Consider the following 14204-nt stretch of genomic DNA (forward strand, 5'->3'; position numbering starts at 1 on the left):
CGTAAGCTGTAATGTTTTCTATCTAGTCCAGACAAAGCGGATGCTGCATGACACGGCAGATTTTAGAAAGGCTATGTATTTCCATGAAAGGTTTCAATGTTTGAGACAGATGTTTTCCAGAATAACTGATGCCCAGATTAAGGAAGGCATTTTTGTTGGTCCACAAATCAAACAGGTCATCAATGACAGGCAATTCGAAGAACTTCTCGTGGGACCAGAGAAGATCATGTGGAAGGCATTCAGGGATGTTGATGAACACTTTCTTGGCAACTACAGTGCACCAAACTATGTGAACTTGGTTGACAACATACTTCAAACACACAAAAACCAGGAAATGCAACTTGTCACTAAAGATTCATTTTCTGTATTCCAATTTAGACTTCTTTCCTGCAAATTTTGGCACTGTCAGTGACAGGCATGGTGAAAGGTTTCACCAGGACATTGTGGTCATGAAGAAACAGTATCAGGGCAACTGGAATCCATCAATACTGGCTGATTATCGTTGGACACTTAAGCGAGAAGCTTCTGACATTGAGTACAAATGAAAATCATCAACAAAACATTTTTAGCTTAGTTAACTATTATGAAGCATCAGCAAGTTATGCAATTAAATGTATTATCTTGAATAAAAGTTAATTATTTGTTTCCAAAATTCCAGGTGATACGAGCAATCTGAAATTATATTTGTATTCAGCTTCAAGAAGTCTAACATAAAATAATTTCTGAGGAAGTAGCACTTTCAGAAAAAAATGTTGTCCAGTGTGGTTTTAGTAGATTTAATCATATCCCCCTCCCCCAAACCTCTGTGAAATCTATTTCTCCCAGGAGTTAAAATCCTCTTAGTTTTCCTAAGACCATAAGATATCTAAGTCTGTCTGAGGCCTCTGTCGGCCAGAGTTGACCATGGATATTGTGTACTAGGCTGTCTAGATATGCAAGTGTGGGCAGTATGATATGGAATGTAAGTTGTTGCCCATGTAGCATGCTCCCCCTCTCCACGCGACTGAAGAACCCAAAAGGACAGAAGAGACCAATACAGTTTGGTACCAGCGGCATCGCAGGAGTTGCCAGTCAGCATTGAACTCAATGTAGGACTGCCTTAGGAACACCAGCTCTGGACTTTTCTCTCAGGGGTTTACTCCTGAAGCCTTCCCCATGACTGGGTATAGCCACAAAACAGTTGAGGTTTGAGATCAGAGATTTCCTTCTCCTAGATGAGCCGTCAACCACATCTAGTCAACCAGTGACTGGTTTTAAGGTGCCAGTAACCCACCTATGCCTTTTCCATCCAGTAGAAGTTGTTCCACTGGGCTTAGTAGCTAAGCCACACGTGAAGGCCAGGAATTGTATTTGGTTGTCAGAGACTGCTTTTGAGGTGTGTGGTTTTTGGAGAATGTAAAAGGTGGTGGGAGCTTATCCCCACTATGCACCCCTGACTATAACAACCTTAAGGAATCTGATGATAATGACAGTATGCCAGTGACATTAAACCTGATTCTGACTCTGAACCTGTGCAAACTCTCGCCCTCTGCTGATGCTCTAACGGATTGTGCATTGTGAAGTGTACCGTTGAGGGAATGTGCCGCGCATGCCTCCGAGGGCTGATGTGTGGACAGGGGTGGATGGTGCAGCAGCTCAGTGCTGAGATGTAGGCCATTTCAGGGAATCAACAACAGATCTTTCCTAAGGTGCCAGGAATCCACCTTTGCCCCTTCTCCTGTCAGTAGAAATGGTTCCGCGGGGCTTAGTAGCTAAGCCATACATGAAGGCCAGGAACTGGGTTTGGATATCAGAGGCTATTTGAGGAACACGCCATTGGGAGCACTTAATAGGTAGTGGGAGTTTGTCCCCATTACCACCCCGTGGTTATAACAACTTAGACATATATGAGCAGAATGAGGCCATTTGGCCCATCGAGTGTACTCTGCAATTTCATCATGGCTGGTCCATTTTCCTCTCAACCCCAACCTCCTGCTTCTCCACATAATCCCTTCCTGCCCTGACTAATTGGGAATCTATCAACCCCTTCCTTAAATATACATACAGATTTGGCCTCCACAGCTGCCTGTGGTAAAGAATTCTACCGATTCACCACTCTCTGGCTAAAGAACTTCCTCCTCATCTCTATTCTAAATGGACATCCTTCTATTCTGAGGCTGTGTCCTCTAGTCTTAGACTTCCCTGCCATAGGACATATCCTCTCCACATTCACTCCAAGGAAAACATACTGGATTTTTTTTTTTTTTGCTTATTCCCAGAACTAACCAACAGATTTCTAATCATTGCATACAGATTTTTAATCATTGTCACAGTGGAAGACACTAGCGGTATGGTGGGAGTTCCAGGGGTTAGGGGTCATGAAGTGTGTGAAGTTGCCATTACTAGAGAGATGGTTCTTGGGAAACTGAAAGGTCTGAAGGTAGATAAGTCACCCGGACCAGATGGTGTACACCCCAGGGTTCTGAAAGAGGTGGCTGAAGAGACTGTGGAGGCATTAGTATTTATCTTTCAAGTATCACTGGATTCTGGAATGGTTCTGTAAGACTGGAAAATTGCAAATGTCACTCAATTCTTCAAAGAGGGAGAAAGGTAGAAGAAAGGAAGCTACAGGCCAGTTAGTCTGACCACAGTGGTTGGGAAGATGTTGGAGTCGATTATTAAGGATGAGGTCTCAGGGTACTTGGAGGCCTGTGATAAAATAGGCAGTAGTCGGCGTGGTTTTCTCAAGGGAAATTCTTACCTGGCAAATCTTTTGGAATTCTTTGAAGAAATAACAAGTAGAATAGAAAAAAGGAGAATCAGTTGATGTTGTGTACTTGGATTTTTAGAAGGTCTTTGACAAGGTGCCACACATGAGGCTGCTTAACAAGCTATGAGCCCATGGTATTAAAGGGAAGATTCTAGCATGGAAAATGCAGTGTCTTATTGGCAGGTGGCAAAGAATGGGAATAAAGGGAGCCTTTTCTGGTTTGCTGTCAATGAGTGGGGTTCCTCAGGGGTCTGTGTTAGGACTAATTCTTTTTTTGTTATATGTCAATGATTTAGATGATGGAATTGATGGCTTTATTGCAAAAATTTGCAGATGATATGAAGATAGGTGGAGGGGCAGGTATTTTGAGGAAGTAGAGACACTACAGAAGGACTTAGACAGATTAAGAGAATTGGTAAAGAAATGGCAGGTGGAATACAGTGTCGTGAAGTGTATGGTCATGCACTTTGGTAGAAAAAGTGAAAGGGTAGACTATTTTCTAAATGCAGAAAATACAAAAAACTGAGGCGCAAAGGGACTTAGGAGTCCTTATGCTGGATTCCCTAAAGGTTAATTTGCAGGTTGAGTCTGTGGTGAGGAAGGCACATGGGATGATAGCATTCATTTCAAGAGGACTAGAATATAAAAGCAAGTATGTAATGTTGAGACTTTATAAAGCACTGGTGAGGCCTCACTTGGAGTATTGTGAGCAGTTTTGGGCCCCCTATCTTAGAAAAGATGTACTGAAATTGGAGAGGTTCAAAGGAGGTTGACGAAGGTGATTCAAGGATTGAATGGCTTACTATATGAAGAGTATTTGATGGCTCTAGGCCTGTATTCACTATAATTAAGAAGAATGAAGGATGTCCTAATTTAAACCTATCGACTAGTGAGTGACTTTGATAGAATGGATGTGGAGTGGATGTTTCCTATAGTGGGAGAGTTTAAGACAAGAGGACACAGCCTCAGAATAGAGGGGTGCCCTTTTAGAACAGAGCTGGGGAGGAATTTTTTTAGCCCGAGACTGGTGAATCTGTGGAATATTTTGCCACAGGCAGCTATGGAGGCCAGGTCTTTATGTATATTTAAGGCTGAGGTTGATAGATTCTTGATTAGTCAGGCCATGAAGGGATATGGAAAGAAGGCAGGAGATTGGGGCTGAGAGGAAAATTGGATCAGCCATGATGAAATGGTGGAGCAACACACACAAAGTGCTGGGGGATCTCAGCAGGTAAGGCAGCATCTATGGAAAAGAGCACAGTCAACGTTTTGGGCCAAAACCCTTCAGCAGGATTCTGACCCTCTGCTAAATGGTCTCAGCCCAAAACAACGACTGTTTACTCTTTTCCATAGGTGCTGCCTGGCTTGCTGAGTTCCTCCAGCATTTTGCGTGTGTTGCTTGGATTTCCAGCATCCGCAGATTTTCTCTTGTTTGTGATGAAATGGCAGAGCGTACTCGATGGGCCAAATGGCTTAATTCTGCTCCTAAATCCTATGGTCTTATGGTATTCTCTACTATATTAGAGCCCAATTCTAACATTGTTTACATACTGAGATCTGGATCTTCTGTGTCCCAAATATAGTCAATGGCTTTGATGTTCTCCTCATTATCAACATAGTCAGCGTATTGATGAAGTGTGGGATTGTATCGCCGAATTCCTTCATTGTCTGGCAAAAGCAGGATAGGAGGATCTCCTGAAAGTAAACAGATGAAATGAATAATATTTCTATTATAATATCACCAGCATGAGCATTTTACCATGCAAAAACTGCTCTTGGGCTGGCTGACTAATACTTCCATTCATCTTTCTTTTCCAAACAAAGGATGTCATTGGAAACTCGATGATTCATTGTACATTTTTAATAAAGTATGTACGCAGTATACAACCCCGAGATTCATCTTCCACAGACAGTTATGAAACCAAGAAATACCATGGAATGCGCTCAAAGAAAACATCAAACACCCAGTGTGCAAAAAGGAGAACAAATCACACAAATGGCAAAAACTGAGTTGAAAACACAGGATATAAAACTACAAATCATATTCAGTTTAGTTCAGCTGAGCATTAGCAGGATAAGACAAATCAAAATGAAACAAAATAGGAAAAAATATGATCTCTGAAACCTGCAACTGAAACTGCTTTGGCATGGGTATGTACGATCTTTCCTGCTTGGAGTTCAATGCTGTTGTTAGCCAGAGAGCTCACACTAAGTCTTAACACTGAATTTAGGCTTAAATTTTATTTGGATGCAACGTTCCAATATCCACTGGTGATTCTTCTGTAAATGAACATCTTGGACCTCTTCGATCATGGAAAGTCATCTGAGGGTTGACATAAGAGAGGTCTTTAAAAAGAATGGAATTGATTCCGAGAGAATGGTGGGGGTGACCATAACTAGTTTATCAAATTAGAAAGAAGTCCAACAGAGAATTACTGCTTTTGCAAAAAGGTGGAAAGAACAGGGAATTCACTATCCAAGGTCAAAGTGAACAGCATAAATGCATTAAAGTCTAGACATTACATGATTGCAAACACTACAACTTCACTATATTCATTGTGAGCCAAAGGCACCGTTAATTAACACAGTAATTGATATAGAAAAGATAAAAAATTGCATTTACCTGTTGCAGCACATAAAGTACCATTCTCCTCAAAAACAGTTTCAAATCCCTCAGCACAGAAACATTGATAGCTTCCTTTGCTATTTTTACAATTGTGAGGACAGCTGCCGAAAATTTCACACTCATTGATATCTGAACAAGAAACGAAGATGTTCACAACTTACACTTCTGTTCTTCATCTACAGTATGAATAAAGCTGGCTCCCAATCAACAGTGAAAAGTTCTATTAGTAAGACAATCTTAATAACCTAGAGAAGTGAACTCTTTGCTGGATTCATTATCTATTTACTAATAGGGAATCCAAAATGTTACAAAGTATTCAAAATGTGAATGAAAATAAGAGATTACATTTATATAACATACAATAGCAGATGATACCAAGAAACTCTACAAGTTCAATATCCATGAACTCCTTATCCAAAATGCCAAAATCCAAAACCTCCAAAATCCAATTCTTTCAAGCACTGACATGATGTCACAAATGGAAAATTTTACAAGGCACTGGGAAGATTCCCAGGAAATGCATAGGTCTCTGCACACCAAAGACAGTTCTCAGAAGTGACCTCACGTGAACAGGAGTTAATGAAAAATAGAAAAACACTGCATAGAGTGAAAATGAAGATCTTGGTTGTGTATCACAAAAGTGATCTTGTCAGTATTGGGTGAGAATATGCTTCTTAACGGTATGCTGATCATGAAGCAAACAAAAATCTATCACGACAAACTGAAAGTTGAAGGTAACTGTGAAAAGGTTGAAGAAATTTAAGAAAAGGCATGGCATTAAACTTTTAAAGATTTAAAAGATTCTAAAAGACAAAGTGTCTGCTGATCATGAAGCCTCAGAGAAATTCATTGAAGAGTTTGGGAAGATTGTTGCAAATGAAAATCTAACAGCAGAACAAGTCTACAATGCTAATTGTGTTTAAATTTTACATAAAACCTAAAAAAAAGTAAAATACAAATACAGTGTACTGTAAAGTTTTAATCAAAACACAGCATCATGGGTGGAGACTGGAAGCTTGTTGCTTGCTGTTGTCCAACAGCTGATTCAGGTATTTTTTCGATGTTATTGTGTTACCCTGCACACGTTATATTTTCATAACGTTATACTGTTAAGTACGCGTGTGTGATGAACAATGTAAGACAAAGTCTGCACATAAATTCAGAGTTGGAAATGATAGTGATTCCTATCTATATTGCTACATATTCCAAAATACAAAAAGAATCCAAAATCTGAAACATTTGCACCCCTAAGCATTTTGGATAAGGGGTACTCAACCTGTAGTGCATTACATTAGGACTCGTGGTCTGCAGTTCGTTGTGTTTTGGATAAGTAAGGAAAATTAAAAGAAAATTCCTGAGTTTAGAAATTAAAACGCAGAAGAAATATTTATCAGTGATGGAGTGAAAACAGGAACTGAAGAAGATGTTATAATTGCAGGATTTCAGAAATCGCAGAGGGATGTAAGTCTGGAGGAGGAGGCAGCCATGGAACTATTCGAAAATAAGGATGACAGTTTTAAAAACTGAGGATTAATAAAAAGAATATACAGTTAACTAGTAAACAGTTCATGTGATTGCCACTTCAAAGTTGGTCCGATCATATAGTGCCCAAGGGATTGGATGTACCTGGTAAATTTAATGTGATACGCTGCTACTCAATGGATGGTAGGGAAAAGGGAAAAGGGGAATGATGTTTCTCCAACATATCACATTTCGCATCCTAATTCTGGTGTTAATTTCTTTCAGAGCTTTACCTCTGCTTATTATGTAGTAATCTTCTCCACACTATTGAGAATTCTGTGCACTCCAACTCTACTCCCTGGTCCGCACTTCTGAGAAGGGGAGAGAGGAGGAGGAGAAAGAGGAGGAAGGAGAGAGAGAGAGAGAGAGGAGGAAGGGGAGAGGGAGGAGGGGGAGAGAGAGAGGAGGGGAGAGAGGGGAGGGGGAGAAGAGAGAGAGGAAGGGGAGAGAGGGGAGGGGGAGAAGAGAGAGAGGTGGAAGGGGAGAGCATGGAGGAAGGGGAGACAGCAGAGAAGGGGAGATTGAGAGCAGAGAAGGGGTATGGAGAGAAAGCAGGTACAGGGTTCTGAGTTGGATGATCAGCCATGATCATACTGAATGGCGGTGCAGGCTCGAAGGGCCGAATGGCCTACTCCTGCACCTATTTTCTATGTTTCTATGAGAGGGAGAGAGAGGAGGAGAGAGAGGTGGGAGGGGGAGGGGAGGAGAGAGAGGGGAGGAGAGAGGGGAGGGGAGTGAGGGGAGGGGAGGGGAGTGAGGGGAGGAGAGAGGGGATGGGAGTGAGGGGGAGAGAGAGGGGAGGGGAGTGAGGGGGAGGGAGAGAGGGGGAGGGGGAGGGGGAGAGAGGGGGAGAGAGGGGAGGGGGAGAGAGGGGGAGGGGAGTTGATGGGAAGAGGTCTTGAGGAGGAAGGAGAGAGGAGGGGAGAGAGATGGAGGGGTAGAATGAGGAACAGAGAGAGGAGAGGAGACAGCAGAGAAGAAGGAAGAAGGGAGAGAGGAGGAGGGAGAGGAGGGAGAGAAGGAGGGAGAGAAGGAGAGGAGAGAGAAAGGACAGAGGAGAGGAAGAAGGGGAGAGGAGAGAGAAAAGAGAGAGAGGAGGGAGAAAGAGAAGGAGAGAGAGGAGGAAAGAGGGGAGAGAGAGAAAGATGTGAGTGAACAAAAACTATGAAGTAAAGGCAGTTAAAGAGTTGAGAATATAAAGAAGGAGTATCACAGTTGTGAACTGCAGGGCTGAAGTACATGTCTAGCCAATCAGGCTGTGCTGATTGAGAGAGAAAAAGACACCAATATCCTCAATAGATGACTTACATTAAAATGGATAGCTCTGCTCCGACACAGACAGAGGAAGTGAACTCTTTCTGGAAAGTGAACCGTAAACTGTAGAATTCAATATGGTGTGTGGAGGGCTGCAACACGTCCAGATAAAAGATGAGATCCTGCTCCCCAATCTAACAATGGGTTTCAATTAAAGTGTGAGGAAGAAAGGAGCTCCTAGTTGTCCCTGCAGACTTATTATAGGGTGCTCCTCAAAGTAGTCAGTTGAATTTGGTTTCTCTAACGTAAAGGAGACCACATTGTGAACAGCAAATGAAACACATTAAACTGGAAGCTGTGCAAGTAAACTACTCCCTCCTTTGGGAGGACTATTTGATTCTCTGTACGGTGGGGAAGGGCAGAAGAAAAGTGACAACTGTTACATCCATTGTAGTTCCAAGGGAACGTGCTGTGAGAAGGGCAGTGATGAACAGGAAAAGTGAATCCAGGAGACACAAATGGAACCACTGTTTCAGATTATGAAAACGGGAGAGCATGGGAAGATAAGTCTGGTGGAGAAATCTCTTTGAAGCTGGCAAAATCTACAGGATGATCCATTGAATAGAGAGACTTTTGTGGAGAATGGCAAAGACCAGGGGAGCTCTGTTCTTACCCTCTCTAGGAGTAGGGTTAAGAGCAGAAATATAGTCTTATAGTCTGTTACTTTACAAAGTTCAAACATTTTGGCATGTTTTGAAACAAGTAGCAATTTTCCTCAAATGAATCAATCTATCTTAAAGGTTGAAGATTATCATTATCAAAGTATTAAATTCTGAGATTTGTCTTCTCCTGACAGGCACGAAACAAAGAAAAACATCACTCCCCCACACCAAAAAAAAACAGAACATCAAACCCCAAACTACCCACCCCTGCCTCGCGCATAAAAAAACTAACATGTCATGCAAACGGCAACAAGAAAGAACGGGCGACAAAGCAGAAACACTGCAGTACCTCTTCAAATGTACTAATAATGTGGTTAAACATGAATGAATTTACCATCACAGGCACGTGCATCATCCTCATTTACTTTGTATCCGTGTTTACAAAAGCAGATGAAACCTCCATCCATCAGATCTGTACAATTGTGTTCACAGAGATTTTCTGCACAGGTTCGATTTATATAAGAGCCTAAGGAAACAGCAAGAAACTTTTATTTAACATTCATTTAAAAATCCTCTTATTGTAACGTATATGAATATATTAAAGTTCAAAGTTCAAAGTAAAATGAATTATCAGCGTACATATAAGTGACCCCATATAACCCTGAGGTTCATTCAGCCGCGGACACGCTCAGCAAAACTATAGAATAGTAACTAAAACAGGATGAATGTAAGATCAACCAGAGTGCAGAGGACAACAAACTGTGCAAATGCAAATGTAAATAAATTGCAACAAATAACGAGAACCTAAAAATAACAAGATAAAGAGTCCTTAAAGTGAGATCATTGGTTGTGGGAACATCTGAATGGATGGCAAGTGAGTGTAGTTATCCCCTTTTGTTCAAGAGCCTTGAGTTTTTTTCAATATATTAGCTTGTAACATTAGTGGAAATTCTAAGCAAGATATTGTCATTACTCTAATCCTGAATCCTAATGTATAAAGTGAGCCCACCTTCACAAATTCAGCAAATATGTAATTTCACTTTGCTGAGAATGTAGGGCTAATCACTAATCATCATTATCATGTGGTGTGGCAAGTTCCCATGACCGTGACTGTTCTTGGCAAATTTTTCTACAGAAGTGGTTTGCCATTGCCTTCTTCTGGGCAGTGTCTTCACAAGACAGGTGACCCCAGCCATTATCAATACTCTTCAGAGATTGTCTGCCTGGCATCAGAGGTCCGATAACCAGGACTTGTGATATACATCAGCTGCTCACACGGCCATCCACCAGCTGCTCCCATGTCTACACGTGACATTTATCGGGGGGGGGGGGGTACACAAGTGCGAAACCTCGCCCAAGGGAGACCTGCGGGCTAGCAGAGGGAAGGAGCACCTTACACCTCCTTTGGTAGAGTTGCATCTTCACCCTGCCACCTAATCACTAATTGTTTGTCTTAAAACAACCAGTCTATAGGCTCTTATGAAGTATCACATGAACATAAAGAGACTCAACTCATTCTTATATATTGCTTCTAAGATCAGTACATTCTTGGTAATGCTGCATTCATTGGCCATATGTAATTGCTCTCCAGAAGGAGACAATGACTTATTATGCCATTGCCATTCCTTTCCTGGTCAGGGAATTCCAAGAAAGATTCATCCACAATGGTGATATATTTCCAAGTCAGGACAGTGCTTGACATATACCTCTACTGTACTATGTGTAGCACACAATTGCCCAAGAGGTCTTGGATTTGAGAGAACCCTAGAAAAATAAGATGTGTTTTTTAATGGATGGGGCATATGGATGTAGCAAGAGTGTAGTGGTAATAGTGGAGTGTAGTGAGTAAGTGTGTAGGATGGTGGGTGATATGCCAATCTCATCTTGGATGTTGTCTGACTGTTGGTGCTGAACTCCTCCAGTAATTTGGGAAATATTCAGCAAATTCCAAGCATTCCTTGCAGACGAGGAAGGGAATATAGGTATCAAATGGAGAGTTACTCCCTACAGGATACCCAGCCTTTGACCTTCATTTTCTGGTCAGTGCTGACCCCCAAGATATCTAGAGTGAGTGTTGATTGATGGTATGCCATTAACTGTGAAAAAAGCCAAGAGCAGGTGGCTAGATGCTGTTGTACAGCATCATTGTTGATTGGCACTTTTGTTGCTGTCTCTTGTTAGCCCATGTCTGAACATTATTAAGGACTTCTGGATGTAGACAACTGCTGCTCCTTTCCAAAAGGGAAATGTACAATTCACAATGATCAGAGAGTATCCACTCTCCTGACTTATCATAAAAGGAAGGCTGTTATAGAAGCAGCTGTATTTGAGTCAATGAATCGTGTCTGAGGAATTCCTGCCAAAATCTAATATGACGGAAGTAACTGATGTTCTCCAGAGACTTTATAAACTAGTATATTAAAGCATTTTTACATGGATTACCTGTTGTTGAATTCAATACCAAAGCTTATCAAGGCAATTGATCCAATGCTTCCTTATCAACTGTTTCTGCCTTTCCTATGACCTTTAGGGACCCATGGACAAGTCCCTCTTGTACCTTTCCCACTTCTTGGCCGGCCAGGCAGCATCCATGGAAAAGTGTACAGTCAATGTTTTGAGCTGAGACCCTGTCTTTTGAGTTCCTCCAGCATTTTGTTTGTGTTGCTTGGATCTGCAGATTTTCTATAATTTGTTCTCACTGAATGGACTTGCTGGTGAATTCCATTTGCTAGTTCATTGCACAGCTGTAAGCTAAACTCAGAGCTAATTTTGTTATCAAATGTAAACTTCTTTATCAAGCAAGATACTTTTAAATGCAAATCAACGCCAGATAACAGCATTCCATAAAAATTTACTGTATATTTTTGTATTGTCTCCATATATATTCAGTTTTTTTGCATTACAATTAAAAATTACACCTTTACAAGTTAGATGTTCATATACTTACTGCATTCCAACTCATCGGATAGGTCTTCACAATGAGCATAATTATCACAGACACGGTAGTCAGGAATGCAATGTCCATTCCTACATTTGTATTCCTCAGTTGTGCAAGGAGATATGGATGTGGATAGGCTACCTAATTACAAAATAAATATTTCATTTATTAATTGTTATGAATGTACTTGCCCAAATCACTGCCATGTAAAGCTTACTGAAAAGGAAATACAAGCAGAGAACTTACATCTTTCTTCAGTTTCATCACTTCCATCTCCACAGTCATCTCTTGTATTGCACACCTCGTGTCCATAAATGCATCGATTATTATCACAATGAAAACGACCAGGAGGCTCACAAACAATGTCCACTGCAAATGAATTATGTCTCAAAAGTTTAAGCATTAATTGAATTTTTAAATGCCAAAACCATTTAAACTGCCTACTCCCATCGACCTGCGCCAGGAACATAGCCCTCCATATCCCTACCATCCATGTGCCTATCCAAACTTCTCTTAAATGCTGAAATTGAGTTTGCTTGCATCACTTGTGCTGGCAACTCATTCCACATTCTCATGACCTTCTGAGTGAACAGGTTTCCCCTCATGTTTCCCTTAAAATTTTCACCTTTCACCCTTAGCCCATGAGCTCTGTAGTCCCACCTAACCTCAGTGGAAATAGCTGGCTTACATTTGCTCAATTTATAGCACTCAGAATTTTGTATACCTCTATCAGATCTCCTCTGTATCTTCTATGTTTCAAGGAATAAAGGCCTAACCTGTTCAATCTTTCCTTATAACACAGGTTCTCCAGATCCGGCAACATCCTTGTAAAATTGTGGACGAAACACAGAGAAATAGGCAGAAAATATCTATCATAAATGTTATTAAAATCATATGTTATTAATGAACTTGGGTATACATAAGCAAAAAAGAATCAGCAGAGCTACGACGACCAGAATGGCCTCCTCTTTCACCACACTTTTCTGTGATCGTAAAGCTAGAATGCATTAGACAAAATGCAAATAGGCCCAAGCAAACTACTCCTTCAGAAAGCTAACAGAGGCGCAATAAATTCAAAGGCCTTTTCCTCTAATAAAAGTTTACATTAAAGATAACAAACAACATTTCTGAGCCCTGATTTACTTTGGTAGTGAGAGGGTATGCAATTGTTTTGATTTTCTAAGGAAATTGAAAGCATGCTTCAGTAAGTGGAACTATGAGTTAGCTTTACTATTACATAAAGCTCTCAATATTAAACACGAGATTTTGCAGATGCTGGAAGTTTGAAACCATACACACAAAATGCTGGAGGAACTCAGCAGGTCAGGCAGCATCTATGGAAATAAAATTGATGATCTTGATATTCAGCTATAGATTGGCAAGTATGACATTGTGGCCATCTCTGAAACTTTGCTAAAGGATTGAGAGCTGAACGTCCAAGGATATACAGTGTATCAGAAAGATAGTTTAGTAGGTAGAGGGGATTGTGTGGCCCTGTGTATAAGAAATAATATCAAATCATTAGAAAGGGATGACATAGGATCGGAAGCTGTAGAGCCTCTATGGGTTGAGTTAAGAAATGGCAAGGGTAAAAGGACAATTACAGCAGGAGATAGAAAAGGCGTGTCAGAAGGGCAATGTCACGGTAATCGTTGGGGATTTTAACATGAAAGGACTGGGAAAACCAGGTCTGTTCCGGACCTCAAGAGAATTTGTAGAATTTCTGAGGGATGGCTTTTTAGAACAGCTTGTCATTGAGCCCGCTAGAGGATTGGCTGTGCTGGATTGGATATTGTGCAATGATCCAGATGTGATAAAGAGAGCTTAAGGTTACGGAACCCGTAGGGACCAAAGTGATCGAGTTCACTTTGAAATTTGAGAAGGAGAAACGTGTCAGTATTTCAGTGGAATAAAGGAAATTACAATGGCATGAAAGAAGAACTGGCCAAGGTTGACTGGAAAGAGACACTAGCAGGAAGAACAGCAGACAGCAATGGCTGGAGTTTCTGTGAAAAATGAGGGAAGTGCAAGACAGATATATTCCAAATAAGAAGAAATTTTCAAAGGGAAGAAGGACACTACCGTAGCTGACAAGTGAAGTCAGAACCAAAGTAAAAGCAAAAGAGAGGACATACAAAGAAGCCAAAGCTACTGGGAAGATGGAGGATTGGGACAATTTTAAAAACTTGCAGAAGGAAACAAAGAAGGTCATTAGGAAGGAAAAGATAAATTATAAAAGGAAGCTGGCAACTAATATCAGAGTAGATACTAAAAGCTCTTTTAAGTATGTAAAGAATAAAAGACAGCTGAGGATAGATATAGGACAAATACGAAATGATACTGGAGATATTGTAATGAGAGACACAGAGGTGACAGAGGAACTGAATGCGTATTTTGCATCAGTCTTCACAGTGGAAGACATCAGTATACTGGACATTCAAGAGTGTCAGGGAA

General features: G+C 40.9%; 1 protein-coding gene across 1 annotated transcript in view; it reads right to left on the bottom strand.

The window, feature by feature from the left end:
* Window positions 1–14204, bottom strand: part of lrp2a (low density lipoprotein receptor-related protein 2a) — a 396886-nt gene that overhangs the window by 57656 nt on the left and 325026 nt on the right. Inside the window, exons 59-63 of the mRNA XM_073047514.1 lie at window positions 11997–12119; window positions 11760–11891; window positions 9207–9338; window positions 5373–5504; window positions 4301–4444 (exon numbers count right to left, since the gene is read on the bottom strand). Of these exons, the coding sequence (XP_072903615.1) occupies window positions 4301–4444; window positions 5373–5504; window positions 9207–9338; window positions 11760–11891; window positions 11997–12119 (663 nt within the window). The remainder of the gene's footprint in view (window positions 1–4300; window positions 4445–5372; window positions 5505–9206; window positions 9339–11759; window positions 11892–11996; window positions 12120–14204) is intronic.

Source organism: Hemitrygon akajei, chromosome 5, assembly GCF_048418815.1.
Source record: "Hemitrygon akajei chromosome 5, sHemAka1.3, whole genome shotgun sequence".
Lineage (NCBI taxonomy): Eukaryota > Metazoa > Chordata > Chondrichthyes > Myliobatiformes > Dasyatidae > Hemitrygon > Hemitrygon akajei.